Below are 19,135 nucleotides of genomic sequence, written 5' to 3' on the forward strand. Positions count from 1 at the left end.
TCTAAGGACAATTTTCAACTAAAATTGTTCAACTAACATCAAGGTTAGATTGCAGAATTTAAGACATATTTCCAGAAATGCTCAGGTAGGGGGTGGGAGAGGTAAGTCTGTAGTCATCTATATTATGATCCATTTGGCTTAAATTCTTCTGTAGAGAGCAAGAAACTCCATGTCAAATAGGCAAGGGAACTAACCTCATCCCTTTCCCTATAAGAATGTCCAGTTATAATGAATCAATTCATGATTCTTCCCAACAATTTGGCTTTAATCCAAAGGGATGGGACTTAAACACAAATCGAAGAGGTTTCTGTGGGAAATACCATTGACATATCGTAAGCAAGGTAATTACAAATGGAAATGGCCTCTAAGTTAGTGGAGTGTTTCTAATAAATCATTAAGTTCAGAATAATTGCTTGCTCTGACTTCAAACCTTTCCTTCCCTGTTTACTGAACACAGCATGTTGTGCTGGTCTAGCTATACCTTGAACACCAGGCTCGCTCCTGGCTCTGGGCCATTGTACTGGTGCTTTCTACCTAGAAAGCACTTTCTTCAGTTAGCCATGCAATGGACTCCTAAGTACTCCACCAACCGGCAAGCACCAAGTCGAGACACTGCTCAATAAAATAAAAGCAGTAGAGCAAGAGCTAACCGACGTTGTCCTCCAAATTAGTGAGTTTGCATCTGGAACAAAATCTACAGCTCTTCCATCTTTATACTCTTCTAGCTACTTTCCTTTGCACAATTATTTGAAATTTCATATTTGAGGTCAAGAAAGCATTGCCTTTGAATGTACAGCCATTCTACACGTTGTTCTTTGTGATGTCCAGTAATTTTCATATAATTTCAAGCACGCACACCTGGTCAATCAAGGTAAGTCCCCTGCTTACCTCTCACAATTAGCTGGCTTTGATGCTCCACAGCCGCTGCCTCATTCCGAGCGATGCAGGTGTAGTTCCCATTGTGCATCAAGGAGAGGTTCGAAATCCTTAAGGAGCTTGTGAAGTCAATGTTGTCAATGGTTACGCCGAGGCTTGCTGGGATAGATCGGCCATCTTTCTGCCAGGTGATGGTGATTGGTAAGTCCCCTGAGACCACGACACATGGGATGAAGACTCTCTGCCCTATGGAGAATCTTGGAAACTCAAAAGGTTGGATAAAAGGTGGAACTGGAAGATAAAAAGGAAGAGAAATGTAATGGAGGGATGTTTCTAATGAGTCTACATTCACTTTTTCTACAACTTGTTTATATTCCTTTGGAAAAGGTATAACAATCATTGGAAAAGGTATAACAATCATTGATATATCTGATTCAGTCAATCTGGGTTGGATCCTGAGACTCTCCATTTCTAATAAGTTTCCAGGTGATACTGGTAATACTGATCCTGGAACCATGTTTTTGAGATCTTTAACTATATTAAGTGGTGTGGTAGTTACATAATCTGGTAGACTGGAGACTATTAAGAGTGAAGGGGTGGAGTTTAGCCTGTCAATCAGGTTGCACCTTTATTATCTCAATTGGAGGTCAAGACACACACCCTCTCTGCTGTTGTATTCCTGCTGACAAGACACATGGAGCTATGCTAGAGCCCTGGAGCTGAAGGAGCCATGTGGAGACCTCTGCCAGCGCTGAGATGCTGGATCCACAAGACTCTCCAACCTCTGGCCTGTGATCTCCCTGCCTTCGTCATCATTGCATGTTTTGTGTGAGTTTGAAAAGGCATTTATAGATGGGTATTGGACATATGAGCTCATATCAGACTTATGGACTTGATCTGGACTAGACTGGGATGTTTCTCAATATGCAATTGAGCTTTTATATAAAGCTCTTTCTTATACACATATAAGTGTTTATGAATTTGTTTCTCAAGTCAACCAAGACTAACACATGTGGTCATAACACTATTACCTATCTCATGTTTTGGTCTAAACTGGATATTGGAAATTCAAGTATTGAGGAGGGCTTAGTAAGACACCACAGTTGGCAAACAAAGGGAGATGAGAAACTAAACACAAAGTATAAAAATAGACACAAGAGTTCAATACACCCAGCATTTTGGGATGTTTTGTGCTGGGGCCCACTGCTCTTAACACACACACACACACATTTCAATTAATACAATAAAAGAGGATATAATTAAGACAGAATTGTAAGTGCCATGGACAGGATATTTATTATGTATATTATATTTAAAAGATTTTCATAACATAACAATGAAATGATCCAAAATAATTGCAAGAACAGTTTTTCATGAGAGAGAAATAATTTAGTTAGAGGGAAAAGTCATTTTCTCAGGATCATGTCCGAATCAAATGTATTTCTTGTCTTGTTTATTGAAGTCCATAGGAATGCAGGTGGCTACTTATCATTGTTGTTTTTAGCTTTCCCCCAGCGGTTTCCCACCTCATGGCAGCCCTGTGCACGATGGGATGAAACATTGCCATTGAGGTTTGAGGGTCAGAACATTGTGATCCATGGAATTTTCATTGGCAGATGTTTGAAAGTAAGTCTAAGAGGTCTCTTCCTAGTGTATCTTAGAATGGAAGTGTTAGCCACAGGCAAACTTCACTGATTGACAATTTACGCAGGAGATGCATTCATTGGTCAGGCAGTGGACATAGGTCTCCCACAAAGAAGGCAAGAAAAGTTATCATGGTATACAATTAAGAATTCACCTAACCTGTATGTCAACCACAATTGCTGTCTCTTTTTCTTTAAGCCGTGACTCATGAGGATGTGGTATACAGTTCTCAAAAAATCTTTTCAAGGGTCCAAAACTATAAAAGTTTGCATTCAGAAGACATACAATTACAGACAAAACTAAGGCAGGTGATTCACAGTGTCAGCAAAAGCAAGCCATCCGTTTGAGGCCCAGTGATGACTTTATCTAATTCATTATGCCACCCAAGTAAAAGTGCATTATCTGAATCTTGTTGGTAATAAAAGCTTGTGATATCACAGCAGCAAAACTTCTGAATGTGACTTAGAATAAGTTTTGATATAACCTTTCTACAAGAGCTATGTAAATATCTCCTAAATGTCACTTAGTACTCCCTGTGTGTATTTCCTCTGCATCGGGGTGGGCTCCTCTGTGGCTGTTCAAAGCCACAAGATGTTGCTAAATGCCAGCCTATACTCTTTGTTCCTCAGCTCTCAACAAGAAAGCGAAATCAGCCTAGGGTTCCATATATTTTCCATTAAGAAGTAATTGCATATCGCTTTTTGTGGGAATTTTAAAAATTCTTTCCTTAGACAGTACCACATATTGGTATGGGTTTAGTTTCAGTTTATTTTGGGCAATTAGCAGTGTTTTCTTGATCCAGTTTCTTTAACTCTGTGATTCTGCTTCTTCTTGTGTACAATGGTGATCATGAAATGGAATTCACCAGAGTGATAGGCGAAGGAATATAGAATCAACACAGCCGAGAGCCCAGTTGGTTCATGGAAGCTTCATTCACTCTGTCTGCTTTCCTTTCCAGTTCTTCGATCCAAGGCCGACAACTTACTGGGAAAATCAAATCCTTTAAATGCACTTGACACAAACAGACTCCATGTTTATTGTTGGTGTTGTTGCTAGTTGCAGTTGAGTATACTCTGACCTTATTTATGAAAATGTGAAACCACAGCATGTTGTCCTGAACATAGGCCTCTCTTTCAATTTCTTCACTGCCAGTAGGATCCAGGAATGCGACGAGGTCCAGACCTACATCCCTGCAGACAATAATTTTCACCTACAATGAGTACCTTTATTGTTTCCATCATAATAACTTCTGATTGTGAGGAGTGCACACTGTTCCCATCTGTGATCTCAGCCCCATCATCCAGCCCCATTCTCGCCCCTCTTATCCTATCATTCAAAAACTTCACTCAGTTGCCACCTGTTTTGGGAACCACTGCCTGACTCTAGACCCCTTGTGAGGTTTTTTCCCCTTGGAAACTCTTCTGTGCGTCCACACGTCTTATCCTAAGCACACTCAGAACTGGTTAGATGTCTATCTTCTCTGCTTCTAAGATATTCTACGCACATTACTGATGTGCTAAAATCCATGATTTTCCTATTTGCATACTCCTGTTCACCACAGTCAACTGTAGAGTCTTCTATTTCTAACCATTGTTGGTCCTCTCTGAGGGCACTGGCCACATGCAGCCAGGATTACAACAAAGAGGGTGGAGGAGGTCTGGTGGGGCTTTATCATGGGCAATGTAACCAAGAGGAATTCTTGAACCCCAAAAGAAGATTGAACATGATAGTGGGACAAGAGGAAAGTTAAAGGAAATACAGGAAACAACTAGGAGGTAAAGGGCATTTGCAGAGATCTAAATATAGGCATGTAAATATATTTATATATGATATAAATATATTTATATATGATGATGGGGAGATAGATCTATGTACATATATTTATAGGTTCAGTATTAAGGTAGCAGATGGACATTGGGCCTCTACTCAAGTACTTCGCCAACACAAGAACACTTTGTTGTAATAATCAGCACTCTGAGATGCTCACCTTCCTGACACAATCGCTGACGGCAAAGTGGGTACATAAGTAAATGTGGTGAAGAAAGCTGATGGTGCCTGGCTATCAAAAGATACAGCATCTGGGGTCTTAAAGGCTTGAAGATAAACAAGCAGCCATCTAGCTGAGCAACAACAAAGCCCACATGGAAGAAGCACACCAGCCTGTGTGATCATGAGGTGTTAATGAGATCAAGTACCAGGCATCAAAGACCCAGAGCAGAAAATCATAATGTGAATGAGGGGGGGAGTGTGGAGTGGAGGTCCCAACCCAATCTGTAAGCAATTGGACATCCCCTTACAGAAGGGTTGTGGGGAGAAAACTGGCCAGTATAACACCAATGAAACATATAGCTTTTCTCTGGTTCTTTAATGCTTTCTCCCCCCATCTCCACCACTATCATGACCCTAATTCCACCTTACGAATCTGGCTAGACCAGAGCATGTACATGGGTACATATAAGAGCTGGAAACACAGGGAATAGAGGAGCGATAAACTCCTCAGGCCCAAGATTGAGAGTAGCCATACCAGGAGGATAAGGGGAATGTGGGGGAAGAAATGGGGAACCAATCACAATGACCTATGTGTAACCCCCTCCCAGGGGGATGGACAACAGACAAGGGGGTGAGGGGAGACATTGGACAGTACAAGACATGAAAAAGTAATAATTTTTAAATTATCAAGGGTTCCTGAGAGAGGGAGGGAAGGGTCGGGAGGGGAAAAAAAGAGGAGCTGATACCAATGGGTCAAGTGGAGAAAAAAATGCTTGGAAAATGATGATGGCAATATATATACAAATGTACTTGAGACAATGGATCTATGGAGACAATGGATCTATTTATGGATTATGATAAGAGTTGTATAAGTCCCCAGTAAAATGATTTAAAAAGAAAATACATCCTGCATATCAAATATTTATATTACAATTCATAACAGTAGCAAAATTACAGTTATGAAGCAGCAATAAAAATAATTCTATGGCTGGGTCATTACAACATGACGAACTGTATTAAAGGGTGCAGAGTTAGGAAGGTTGAGAACCACTGGTTTAGAGATTCACTCAACCGAGAGGTACTTTTGTGAGATATACTTTTATGAAAGATCAGCCATGGAAAACTTACTGAGCACAGTTCTACTCTGATACACACAGGGTCACTGAGAACCAGAATCGAGTTGATGGCAAAAAAGTCTGTGAGTCTAATGTTGATATCTACACTCATCGCGTACGAGAACAATTCTCTATTCTGAACACGTGCCATCATCTCTAATATGTGCCTGCGCATACTCAAAAATTCAGTAGATATATGTTAAATGGAATGAAATGAGAATAAAAAATGTTATTACTGGAATTAAAAGACCAGAAACTCAAAAATGGATCAACTCAACTCATAGCAACCCAATAGGACAGTTAGAACTGTCCCTGTGTGTTTCCAAGATTATAACCCTGTAAGGGAGTAGAAAGCGTCCCCTTTCTTCCAACAAACACTGCATATACTGAAAAAATTCGGGTTCCTAGTAGGTTAGACAAAAAGAATAGTGTTTGCAAGCTAAATAGCAGCCCAAAGAGCATGGTTGACAGAGGAATAGCGTGATTTTGGAATAAACCACAAGCAAAGTAGCTAGACCTTGGGTAGCATAAATTGTTAAGGATTTAGCTGACAATCAAAACTGGCGGGGGGTGGGGGGTGGGGTGCTGTTCACACAGCTATGGAGGACAGCACCTGAGACATTGGTCTGACACCCCTCTCCCCCCACCACACCAGGACATAACACAAAGGGAGTGCAACAGGACAGCAGGGGAGCAAAGCAATGAAATCCCAGAGGAATCCTGAAAATAGACTTCAAACTCAGGAGGCAGTGCTTGGCACCTCATCAGACCTGATTGGAAAACATTCAGAAGGGTCAACAGACAGACCTGGAACTAGGCTTTTGTTTTTCTTTTTTTTTCACATCTATCTATATGAGAAAGGCAGGAGAAAACAACGGGACTGATGGTTCCGTGGGGACATGGGAGAGGAGGTGGTGGGGAAAGGGAGCGGGGAGTCAACAAACCCAGGGACAAGGGAACAACAAGAGATCTAAAATCGATGGCGAGGAGGGCATAGAATGGTTGGTGGGGTTTGATCAAGTGCAATGTAGCTGAGAGGAATTACTGAGAGCCCAATGATGGTTGAACATCATTGTAGGACAGGAGGAAAGTAAAAGGAAACTGAGGAAAGACCTAGGAGGCAAAAGACATTTAGAGATTTACAAACAAAGACATGCACATATATATTACTATATGCACATTTATATTATATATTACATATTACTATATAATGATAGGGGTATAGGTCTATGTACATATATTTATAGGTGAAGGATTAAGGTAGAAGATGGATATTGGGCCTCTACTCAAGCCCTCTGTCAATGCAAGAACACTGTTCTAGTTACCTGGCATTCGGTGATGCTCACCTTCCTGACATCACTGAAAACAAAATGGGTGAATAAGCTAATGTGGTGAAGAAAGCTGATGGTGCTTGACTATTACAAAATATGGCATTTGGAGTCTTAAAGGCTTGAGCAAGGAAGCAACAAAGCCTACATGGAAGAACATCAACTTATGTGATCATGAGGTATAGAAAGGATCAGGTATCAGGCATCAGAAGACCCAAAACAAACAAGTATATCGATGCAAATGAGGGGTATCAGAGTATAGACCCTAAGCCCATCTGCAGACAATCGGACATCCCTTCACAGAAGGGTCACAAGGAAGGGAAGTCGACTGACCAAATATCATACTGTGGTTTGATCCACCACAATCAAGTTCATAATCATCTCTGTCTGACAGTGAAGCTGTTGGTCGCTCACCTGTGGTCAGAGGGGATCTGCCAGAGGCTTCTTCTGACCAGATACGCTGCAGATGGATTTTAGGCTCCCACTGTCCTCCATAGCCTTCTACAATTTGTGTATTCACAATTTAAGCTCTGATACTTTTTAATTCACCAGGTTTGGATTATGATCTTGTCATCTTTGGATCACACAGGCTGGTATGCTTCTTCTTTGTGAACTTCATTGAAGCCTCATTTAGATGGGTGCTTGTTTGAATACAGTACAAGGCTTTAAGGCCCCAGACATTATACCAATTGGTAGCCAGGCACCATCTGCTTTTTTCTCCACACTTTGCTGTAACACCCTTATCTTCAGTGATCTCTCCAAAAAGGCCAGTGTGGAGTAGGACCATGTTATAAAGCAATAAGTGTTTTTGTCTTGGGGCTAGAATTAAGTGGGAGGCCAGGACCCATCTGCTTGTCCAATGGTTATGAACAAATCTCAGTGGTCATAGTATAACAAAAACAAAAAACAAACAAAAACCCCACCCCAAACAAACAAACAAACAGCATTGTTACTCATCCCACTGGTGTATTCTATGCCATTGGTGTATTCCCACTGGTGTATTCTATGCCAAGGTGATGGCATTGGTAGCATCAATAATTTATCCAATGGCATAGAATTTAATGTATTGTTGATATGAGCAGTGTATGTGAGTATTGTCCAAATGCAGGGAGCTGCAATCCATGAGTTACTTTGTATAGAACAATTTCTTAATTTATTGAGCATGAGAGTTGGTTCTAGGGAATAATTTTTTATAACATTACTTACAAGGGCAGATCCTGTCATATTAATGCAAGAAGGTCATTGAGATACTAAATATATGGTGGTTCTGGGTCCCTTTTCACTGGACTCCCACTCAGATCCAACGGCTGCCATTTCCATAGTCTTGTGGTGGCCATACCTTTGCTGCCTCTCCCACCAGGGAATTTCAGTCCTAAGTCCAAGGGCTACAGGGATTCTTGAGGGTGGGCCTAGTTCGCTCAGTCAGACTTCCAGTTCCAGTCCTTCTGGTTTGGCCCTTGGGAGGATCCATGTTCCCTGAAAGGCCAGCGTCTCGGATCATCATGGTGCTTATTTCATGGCGTGGTTCACAGAGGGGTGGTGAGAAACGTATTCAAAGTGTCTGTCCGGGAGCACAGGTTGATTCTCCCTTGAGGTTCTCTACAATGATTGTTTAGCATCCTTTCCGAATGTGAGGTTGCTCCTCCCCATGTACCCACTGTACCCACCAACAGAAATATAAGTGCCTCCTCTGAGATGCGGATGCTCACTCCCCTGGTTTTAACCTGATGCTCCATTAAGGTCCGCATCTCTCTTTTGTGGAAGGCCTGTTGGTTTGTTCAACCTTGTCTTCATGCTGTTTGGCATCAAGTGGATGTCTTCTCCATTTTCTCCCTCTGGAAGGGGTGACCCCAGACAATGTGAGCCCTCCTCTTTCCAGGTGCTTCTTACGAGGTACACATAATGGGGGGGTGGGGGGGGTGAATGGCCAGGAGGCAGACTTTCCACCACTTTGCTTGGGAATTGGACCCTAAGATTTGTTTAACTGGCGTTTCTCCTTTTAGTAGTGGACACTTACAGTACGTGTCCTTTTGTACTTGACTGACTTCACTCAGCATAATGCTTTCCAGTTCTTTCCATGCCATGCACGGTTTCATGTTTTCATCACTGTCTCTTAGGGAGGCATCGTATTCCATTGTGCGCATGTACCACAGTTTCTCTATCCATTCTTCCACTGCTGGGCATCTGGGCTGCTTCCAGGTTTTTGCTATTATGAGCTTTTCTACTAGCAGCATGGGAGAGATACATTCACATGTGTTGCGTCTCGTATTTCTTTGGTGTATATGCCTAATAGTGAAATTGCTGGATTGCATGGAAATTCAATTTAGGACTGGATTCTGTGGAGGACATATCCGAAATAAAACAGTCAAACTCTTGCCATCCTTACTTCTAAGGAACATGCTGGCTGCACTTCCTTCAACACAGATCTGCGTGTGCTTCTGGAAGTCCATGGTACTTTCAGTATTCGCCATCAGTGCCGTAACTCAAAGGTGTCATTCCCATCTGATCTTGTTTATTATTTACTTGAGACATATTTTCTATGACATTGATTTTTAAAATGTGATCTTTCTTTATGAACTTGGTTATTAAGCATAAATGGCTTTTAGGAGACAATGACATTAAAAGGTAGTTATGTCATCTCACGTCCCAGAAGAAATACTGAAGTTGTCGAGGATTTCATCTTGCTTGGATCCACAATCACTGCTCATGGAAGCAGTCAGTCCAGAGATCAAACGGCACACTGGATTAGATAAATTGGATGCATAAGATCTGTTTAAAATGTTGAAGAGCAAGGGTGTCACTTTGAGGACTAAGGTTTGTCTGACTCAAGCTATGGTATTTTTAATCAAATGCATGTGAATGTGGGATATTTAATACGAAACACTGAAGAAGAATTGAATTATGGTGCTGGCAAAGAATATTAAAAGTACTACCTAGAGAACTCCACATATACAGTCACTGTTTATTTTGTTAAAAAGGGTTTTGCAATGAAAAAGTCATTGGTCTCGCAAAACTCTGTGATTCCATCTTAAGTTTGGTTTCTATCGCCAAGGCTGTATTTTCAAACTACCTTTCTTTCCTGTTGGTTTCCAACTTTTGCATTCCAAATGCCAATAATTATCAATGTCGACCGAGTGCATGTCCATGTCTATGTCCAAAATATCATTGAAAAAGGTAGGTGAGGTAGTTAGTTTATTGTGCCAACCTAGCCGATAAACATATGTGGGGTTAATTGAAAGGTGGAGGGATAAATGGCTCAGTGAGCCTTGCCTTTCTAGTTCTCGGGTCTCTTGCTTTGTGATGGTTGGACTAAGGTGCAGCTCCCTTAGCCAGTTCCCTGCTTCAGCTGGGCTCACTTCCTGCAAGACGTCCCTGAGGAGAAGCTGCACGGACCAACCAGGATGCAGCCCTGGGTGCTGGAGCAGCTGTGTGGCGACCCCTGCCAGAGCTGATATGCGTACACATTCACTGACTCAGCTTTCCTCCTGCAGTCGGCATCATAGTGTGTGTTTTGTGAGATGGAGGAGAACTTTGTGGATTGGTGTTGGATGTTGGACATATGGGTTAATGTTGGACTTGTGGGCTTGGGCAGCACTGGGTTGGGATGTTTTCTTGAGGTACACTTACCCTTTATATAAAGCTCTCTCATACACGAGTTTCTGTGGATTTGTTTCTTTAAAGTAGCCAGACTAATACAGCAGGAAAGATAGAAAAGATCAAAATGTATGTCAGAACAGACTCTGAAACTTGCTCTTGATTGTAGCAAATAAAAGATGAAGCAGAAGAGCTGAACAGAACATTTCAAAGTGTAGCTTGAGGAGACAATGTAAAGTATTGTAATGAAACATGCAAAGACCTGAAATTCAAAAACCAAAACAGAAGAGCTTGTACAGCACATCTCAAGTTGAAACAAGTGAGAACTTAATTCTAGCCCCAATCTAAGGAGAATTAGTTCTTACGACATATTCCTGCTTGATGCCCACCCTCATGAAATCACTGAAGATATGGGTGCTAGAGCACAGGGTGGTAAAGAAACCTGATGGTACTTGGCTATGAGGTAGCCAAGGGGTCTTAAAGGCTTATTTTAAAACAAGCAGCCATCTAAGTGAGGTATCAACCAAGTCCACATGGAAGAAGTTGGCAATGGATGGAGATGGGTCACACACCAGCCTGTGTGACCCCAAGGATTGTAAATAATAAAATTCAATTCCAAAGGAGAAAATGGTATCAGAGCTTAAATTGTGGACACCTGGTAGGCAGAAGGCTATGGATGACAGTGGAAGCCAAATCCATTCACAGGATTCCCACAAGTAGTGACTATCTGGTGAGTCCTCTCTGACCATAGTCAAGGAATGGGAATAGCTATTAGAAAGAGAGCATTGTAAAATCCATTATGGCAAATAAAATTAATTATAATACCTTATTATTGATCTATGTTTTGCCCCATTTTAAAGTTATTCCAGTTTTTAATATTTTCTGCCTTCTCATTGATTGAGGTATTTCTGTTTTGTCTACCCGTTGTTGTTTTCTGTGTTTGCTTGCAATGTATACTTTTGAATAATTGTACTTTATCTGTATATGAAATGCAGGATATACAATTCTGTAGATAGGGCAATGCCAAAGGAAGGTAGGTGAAAAGAGGGAGCTAGTAATGAGCAAGAAAAGAAAACATTCTTAAATTGACTGTGCTGATGATTGCACAAAGCTTGAATGAAAAAATTTGCGTGATATGTAAAGTACATGCCAATAAAACTCTTCAACGAATAAAAAGAAATGAAAAAACAATCCAAGCCTTGAGTTTCAATTTTAAAAAGCTTCTATGAGTAAAATATTGAACCATGCAGGAAGCATCAAAAATAGATGGAAAGAATACACAGAGCAACTGTACTAAAAAGGACCAGTGGGCATTCCACCATTTCAAGAGGCAGCATCTGATCAAGAATTGCTGGCACTGAAGGGAAAATTCAGCTGAAACTGAAGGCATTAGGACAAAACAAGGCTCTCTGAATTGATGGAATATCAACTGAAAGGTTTCAGTACACTGAAGCCCTGGAGGCCCTTATTCATCTCTGCCAAGAAATTTGGAAGATAGCTACCTTGGTGAACTAACTAGAAGAGATACATATTTGTACTTATTCCAAAGAAAGGTGAGCCCATAGAATGCAGAGATTATCAAACAATAGAATTGATATCACATGCCTGTAAAATTTTGCTGAAAATCATTCGGCAATATTTTCAGCAGTACATATACAGGCAGCTGACAGATATTCAAGCCAGATTCAGAAGAGGATGCGGAACAAAGGATAATATTGCTGATGTTATGTGGCTCTTGGTTGAAAGTGGAGAATACCACAAAGATGTTTACTTGTGCTTTGTTGACTATGCAAAGCCATTTGACTGTGGGGAACATAACAAACTATGGATAGCATTGAGAACTTTGGGAATTCCAGAACACTTCACAGTGCTCATGCAGAACCTGTGTATGGACCAGAGGCAATCACTCTAACAGATCAAGGACATGCTACATTGTTTAAAAACTAGCAAGATGTAGATCAGGGTCATATCCTTTCCCCATACGTATTAAATCTGAATGCTCAGCAAATCATCAGAGAAGCTGGAATATATGACGAAGAGTGTGACATCAGGATTGGAAGAAGACTTATTAAAAAGCTGAGATGCAGATAACACAACCTTGCTTTCTGAAAGTAGGAAGCTTTGAAGCACTTGCTAATGATCAGCAAAGATTGCATCCTTCAGTATGCATTTTGACTCAATGTACAGACGACCAAGATCCTTAGAACTGAACCATTAGGTAACATCATGATCAATGGAGAAATGATTGAGGTGGTCAAGGATTTCATCTACCTTGGGTCCACAATCAATGCTCATGGAAGCAGCAGTGAAGAGATCAAAGGATGCATTGCTCAATATCTCTTTACAGTTTTGAAGAGAAAGGCTGTTCCTTTGAGGTCTAAGGTGTACCTGACCCAAGCCATGGAGTTTTCAATTGCTTTAGATGCAAGTGGACGTTGGGCACTGGAGAAGGAAGACTGAAGAATTAATGCATTTAAATTATAGTGCTGCAGAAAAATATTGCTAGTACCATTGACTGTCAAAATTTGTCTTGGAAGAAGTCCAGTCAGAATGCTCCTTAGAAGAAAGGATGGCAAGACATCATCTCCCATACTTTGGCCATGTTATAAGGAGAAACCAGTTCCTGGAAAGGGATATAGGATTTGGTCAAGTGGAAGTGAAGCAGAAGAAGATCCTCAGCAAGATGAACTGACACTGGCTGCAACAATGAGCTCACACATAGCACCCGTTTTAAGGAAGGCACAGGACTGGGCAGCGTTTGCTTCTGTTGTATAAAGGGACACTATATGACAGAACCTAATGTGTGGAGACCATTCATGTTCCCCAAGGACTGTTCCCAATCATAACTATTTTATAATTGAAAATGGTATAGATCATCCAATCTTAAAAGATTGGATGGACTACAATAATAGCCCCTGAAGTATAATTTAGCTTATATACTCCTTATAAAACATTTTACAGTTTAAATCTAAATTGCCTAAGTCAATTTCCTTATGCCCTTTCTAACATCTGAGTAAAACTGAAAATTGCTAATGGTATATAATTGCTGGTATATATTAAAAGTTAGAAGTCATCATAAATAAGGTATGCAAGTGGTATTTTAAACCAAATATTTTAAACATATTTGCTAAGCTGCAATAGCAAAAAGGAAATAAGAGAGATAAAAACCCTAGACCAGTACAAAGGAATTCATAATTCGTTGTTTTCATTAGGAAAGTTCCAGACAGGCTTTAGTAGGCTGGTCTCCATTTCCACTCACGCAGTCAGGAATTTTCTCTCTTGACATGTAAAGCTTCATTTTTCTATACATAAAAAATGGATAATAAACTACAAATAAGGTGAGAAATCCTACAGTATGTAGTCAATTATTGTCATTTATCTTAGAAAATGCTCCTTAAAATCTCTTTTGAAGCAATAATTTGAAAAAACATATACATTCTCAAATCTGCTGAGGGAAATGTACAAATAACTTTTATATCACAAACACTTCCACTACCCATATATCGGTTTGTCATGTTCTGGTGGCTTAGCGTGACTGTGATAATATGAGCTATGTCACCAATATTTCCCATACCAGCAGAGTCAGCCCTGGTGGACAGGTGTCAGCAGAGTTTCTCGATTCAGACAGACGAGGGTAAAAAAGTCCGGTAATCTGCATCTAAAAAGTAGTCAATGAATGAATACTTGCTAGAACAGAGAATATTCTTCTAAGACTGACTCGCTTATTTGCACGTGTCACCACGAGGACACATTGCTGCAGAAGTCGCTGTGTTTGGTAGAGCACAGGGCCAGCAAATGTGAGAGACACTGTCAATAAAATGGACTGACATGTTTGCAACAATGGACCCAAACATGCCCATGAAGATGGTTCTGGATCAGGCAACGTTGTGTTCTGTACGCATGGGAATACCATGGATCGGAGCTAACTCTATGGCAACTAACAAGTTGATGGAGAAACAAAAGAGAAGTAGAGCGAAGGTTCAAATAGTAATCAAATGCCCGGATCAGAACTACCCCGAGACCAAAACTAGTTCCCTTGTTAGGCGCCTTCAAGTCAGATCTGGCCCATATGATGCTATGGACACCGAACAGAACACTGCAGGGTCCGGGGCCATCCTCACAATCGTTCCCACCACACCCAAGCCCACTGTTGCAGCCACTGGGACACTCAATCTTGTTGAGGGCCTTCCTCTTTTTCACCGAGCTTCCACTTCACCAAGTGTGCTGTCCTTCTCCAGGGACTAGTCTCTCCTGATCATAAGTTCAAAGCATGCAAGAGGAAGCCTTACCATCCTTGCCTCTAAGGAGCACTCTGGCCAATACTTCTTCCCAAACAGATTTGGTTGCCCTTTCAGCAGTCCACGGTCCTTTTGGAAAGTGTTTATTGGAGAGACACTGGCTCTAGCCCACCCATAACTTGTATTGATATGCGACTGTATAGCTATCCCTATGGAGCCTCCAGCAGCATACCTGCTCAAACGATTTTGATTCGAGTTCCTATCTTTTGTAACCAATATGGTCATGGTCAATACATCGATTCATGTTAAACTAGGACATTTATAAACAGGAGACTGTTTCTTGCATTTCTGTCTAACGTATATCTAGGATGATTCTAGATAAAGGGTTGCTGGGTCTTTCAACACAAAATTAAACTCAACAGGAGCATTCACAAAGGCCCGTGCTATATACATACTAGCTATATACTGAGGGCTGCAAATACGCAGCCCTGGTTCAATTCCATCCAGTCTTACAGATCCAACTTCCTACTTATTTGTTTAATACATATTTCAATGGCAACCTATCGAAAACTAGGCACGGTCCATTTCTTCTCTCTCTGCTTCACTACATCTTTTGCTTTCACCGCTGACAGCAGGGCGTTTCTTTTTATTTTGCAGTCCAAAATCATGTAGTTGTTCTTCACAACTTTATTTCCCTGACACCTCACACACTTCATCAGGTAATCCTATTGACTAGACCTGCAACATATATCCAGAATCTGTTTCTACTGACTCCTCTACAGCTATCCCCTAGTCCAAGCAACTAATACCTCACACCTTAGATTAGCGTCCCAGCAAGTCCCCTCCCTCCCTCTCTTCTCTTGTGCCCTATTCACAGCACAGCAGCCAGAGCCTCTTTATAAGACCTAAGCCATGACCTGACCTCTTCTACATAGAAGCATCCAATAACTCCTCTCATTCAGAAGAAAGACCTAGGACTTTACCACGCAAGCCATGGTCTACTAAGCCCTATGAGATGGCCCTGCTATTTTTTGACCTCATCCTCTACTAAATGCTTGCAGTCATTGTATTCTGGACACTACCCTTTCTACTACTGCTCAGTGTTGCTGGGTAGATTCCTGACTGCTTCAGCCCCATCTGTTCTTTTGCACAAAATGTTCTTTCCCCAGATACCGGTTTGGCTTTTTCACATACCTTCACGCACTTCCTCAAACCTCACCTTTTCAAAGAAGCCTTCTCTCACCACCCTGTTAAATCCTACAGATTGGACCACAAATACCGCAGTCATGCCACATCCCCCGTACATGAGATTTGGGCTTGACAACCGGCCTGAAGCTCAGCGATTGGAATCCTCTCAGTAGAAAGGTGGCAACAGAAGACTTGGCAATCTGCTTCCATAGGACGTAAGCTGAGAAAGCTCTCTGGATCACAGGTCTACTTTGTAGCACATTAGGTTACCATGAGTTAGGACCAATTCAACGGCAACAGGTTTTTAGTGTCATTTGGTCCTACTTTATTTTTAATTCTACTGTAATTTAATCTCTAGTTGGATTCTATCAATTAAAATGGAAAGGATCTGATTAATACATTGTTTTATGCTGGTCTGGCAGATGTTTCTGTTTGTTTTTAATTCACTGATGAAAAGTACCTTCTTTGTATTTTTCTCTCCTAAAAACAGCATTATAATTGCCACACCCATTTACTCAATGGTTATATTTCTGCCAGTTTTTCCTAGAGGGCATAACCTAAAATGCAGACAAATGGCTATGCTTAGAGAAGCTTATTAACATACTTTCTAGTAATTAAATATTAGAAATATGCACACTACATTTTCTATATTTTCTAATTCAATTTCACAAACCTCTGGGGTCCTGGATGCCACCTAATGGGCATTACAAGAAGAAACACTACTTTCTATATGATACCAAGAGATTTGATTTCTCAGTGTGTTGACATTTGGGTAAGCACGAGTAGCATCGGATGGACTCATAACCCTTGTACTGTTTACAAACCCAGTGTAAAACAAAACAAAGCTGGTTTCAGCTAAGGATGTCCTTGGTAATGCAAGGAGAAGGCTAACGTTGTTAAATCTCAGGCTTCAGCGTTCATTCTATGATCAGTGGAACCAACGGGGAAGAATGCACAAAGCACTTCTGTTGCCTGCTGAGTCTGGTGCTTGTCTCCAAGAGAAGTGTTTGTGCACTGTGTGAGTTGTGACGTGAACAAGCAGCTTGCAATTCTATTTTTATTTGAAAGACACCTCTGTTGATGATACTAAAACCCAAAATTTCAAATGAACAAAAGAAAAAGGATTTTAGAACACTTGAATCCACCACTGGGAGCTTGCTCACTTCCTGACACATAAGAATTCTTAGACATAATTTACTTCCAACAGAGATATTAATACATGTAGTTTTAAAATATTATATGCTACATTATGTCAATATTTGAAAGTTCTGTACAATTCAGCAGGATAAACATTTTCAAAAGATCAGTATGGGTAGACTGTCCATTCAAGAGCAGGATAGGCGCATTTATTTTAATAAGAGACAGTACACATTCATTTCTATGGCTTCTGATCCTCTGATCCAGCTAACCTTGAAGACAGATGGCCATGCTTGAACTCTGCATCAATGGTGAATAGTATGAGAGAGATTCTGTTTGGCTCCTTTGTTTACCTGTTTATTGTTCGTCTCTCTGGACTGTAATAAGAACTCCACGAGGAAAAGCACTTTGTCTATCTCCTTCATCTCCGTTCTCTCAGCGCTCAGAATAGTGCAGAGCATGGAGTAGATGCTCCAAAAATATATATAATGGTGGGAGAAATACACAAGATCCAAAGACGAAACTGAGTCAGCATTACAATGTGGTGTTGATCAAACACTTCTAACAATTTGAGGAGGGAAAACTAAGATAGATATTAATTAAAATCATTCACATTTGTGAACATAGGTCTAGATTATTATAGACTTAATGCACATACGACAGATTAAGCGTTTCTATGTGTGTGTAAGTATGTAGATGGCTCCTAACAAGTATCACGGGAGGTGTGAGAAAGTAGACCACCATGAACTGTGCACCTTCGTAAGCAGGAACTTGAAGATCCCTGTGGGTGAGTCTCTGCGATCATTTTGATAGCCCCGGCAAGCAACTCAGCATGGTTCGAGGCTGCCTCCATGTGTTTTTGAGATTATTTTACTGCATTTAATTTACTGCCATTGAGTCCATTTGACTCACTAGGACAGAGCAGAGCTGCCCTCTCTGGTTTCTAACGCTTTCACCTTCAGAACAGAAAGGATCATCATTCTCCACAGAGCAGCAGGTGAGTTCACATTCCTGACTTAACCGTTAGCCAGTCCAAAGCTAAGGAACTGTGCAATTAGAGCTCCACATTTTACAACACGATAGAGCTATTTTCAAGATCTGCTCAATCTTGATTATGTATATCATTATAAACATCATTTCATAATCAGCTGAAGAAACTGACTTGGGCAAGGAAAGAAATGGGTTTCCCTCAGGATCTGCCATGAGCACTTGTACACTCTTGAGTGACTCTTTTTACTATGTTAATCTTTACTGTTAAGGAGATTGGAGTGGAGTTACATGAAGGGGTACCAAAAATTGGATCGCCCCTCCAAAGCTATATATGTATGTATTTTTCACAAAACAACCTTATCAATTTCAAAGTACTCCCCATTACACTTAACACATTTGTCAAATCTGTGATTCCATTCTTGGAAACGTTTTTCAAACTCATCTGTTTGGGTGGATGGTTTACAGCACCTCCCTCATTTTTTTTTCTTTACCTCTTCTAAGTCCTCAAACCACCGTCCTTTCATGTCTTTCTTCATTCATGAAAACAAAAAGAAGTCACACGGAGTGAGGTCAGGTGAGTAAGGTGCATGGGGCAAGAGAGGCATGCTGTTTTTTGCCAAAATCTGGCACACTGAAATGGCTGTGTGAGCAGATACATTGTTGTGGTGGCAAAACCAATCCCCAATCTGCCACAAATCAGGCCTCTTTTTGTCGCACACTGTTATGCTGTTTGTTCAGAACTTCTACATAGAAAGCTTGATGAACAGTTTGACCTGGTGGAAAGAACTCCAAACGCACTACAAGTAACCGATGTCATCAGTTTGGGAAGTTGACGGATGTCCAGAACTAGGTTTGTCATCAATCAACTCATACACTTGAGTTTTTCCCATAGTGCTGTCCTTGTCAACTGTGTTCAAAATAACATTGCAGCATTTTTTCCAAGCAGAAAACAAAATTTCACAGCCGTATGCTGTTCTCTTAAATCAGCCATCACAAAAAAAATGTGGTTTGAGTGAAACGGCTTTTATGAAAAAAT

The 19,135-nt window shown here is 40.8% G+C and overlaps 1 protein-coding gene across 1 annotated transcript in view; it reads right to left on the reverse strand.

Moving 5' to 3' along the window:
• Positions 1-19,135, reverse strand: part of DSCAM (DS cell adhesion molecule) — a 617,895-nt gene that overhangs the window by 256,394 nt on the left and 342,366 nt on the right. The window contains exon 9 of the mRNA XM_045284541.1: positions 889-1,167. Coding sequence (XP_045140476.1) covers positions 889-1,167 — 279 coding nt within the window. The remainder of the gene's footprint in view (positions 1-888; positions 1,168-19,135) is intronic.

Source organism: Echinops telfairi, unplaced genomic scaffold, assembly GCF_000313985.2.
Source record: "Echinops telfairi isolate 266 unplaced genomic scaffold, ASM31398v2 ScPeMD7_7469;HRSCAF=8507_0, whole genome shotgun sequence".
NCBI classification, from domain to species: domain Eukaryota; kingdom Metazoa; phylum Chordata; class Mammalia; order Afrosoricida; family Tenrecidae; genus Echinops; species Echinops telfairi.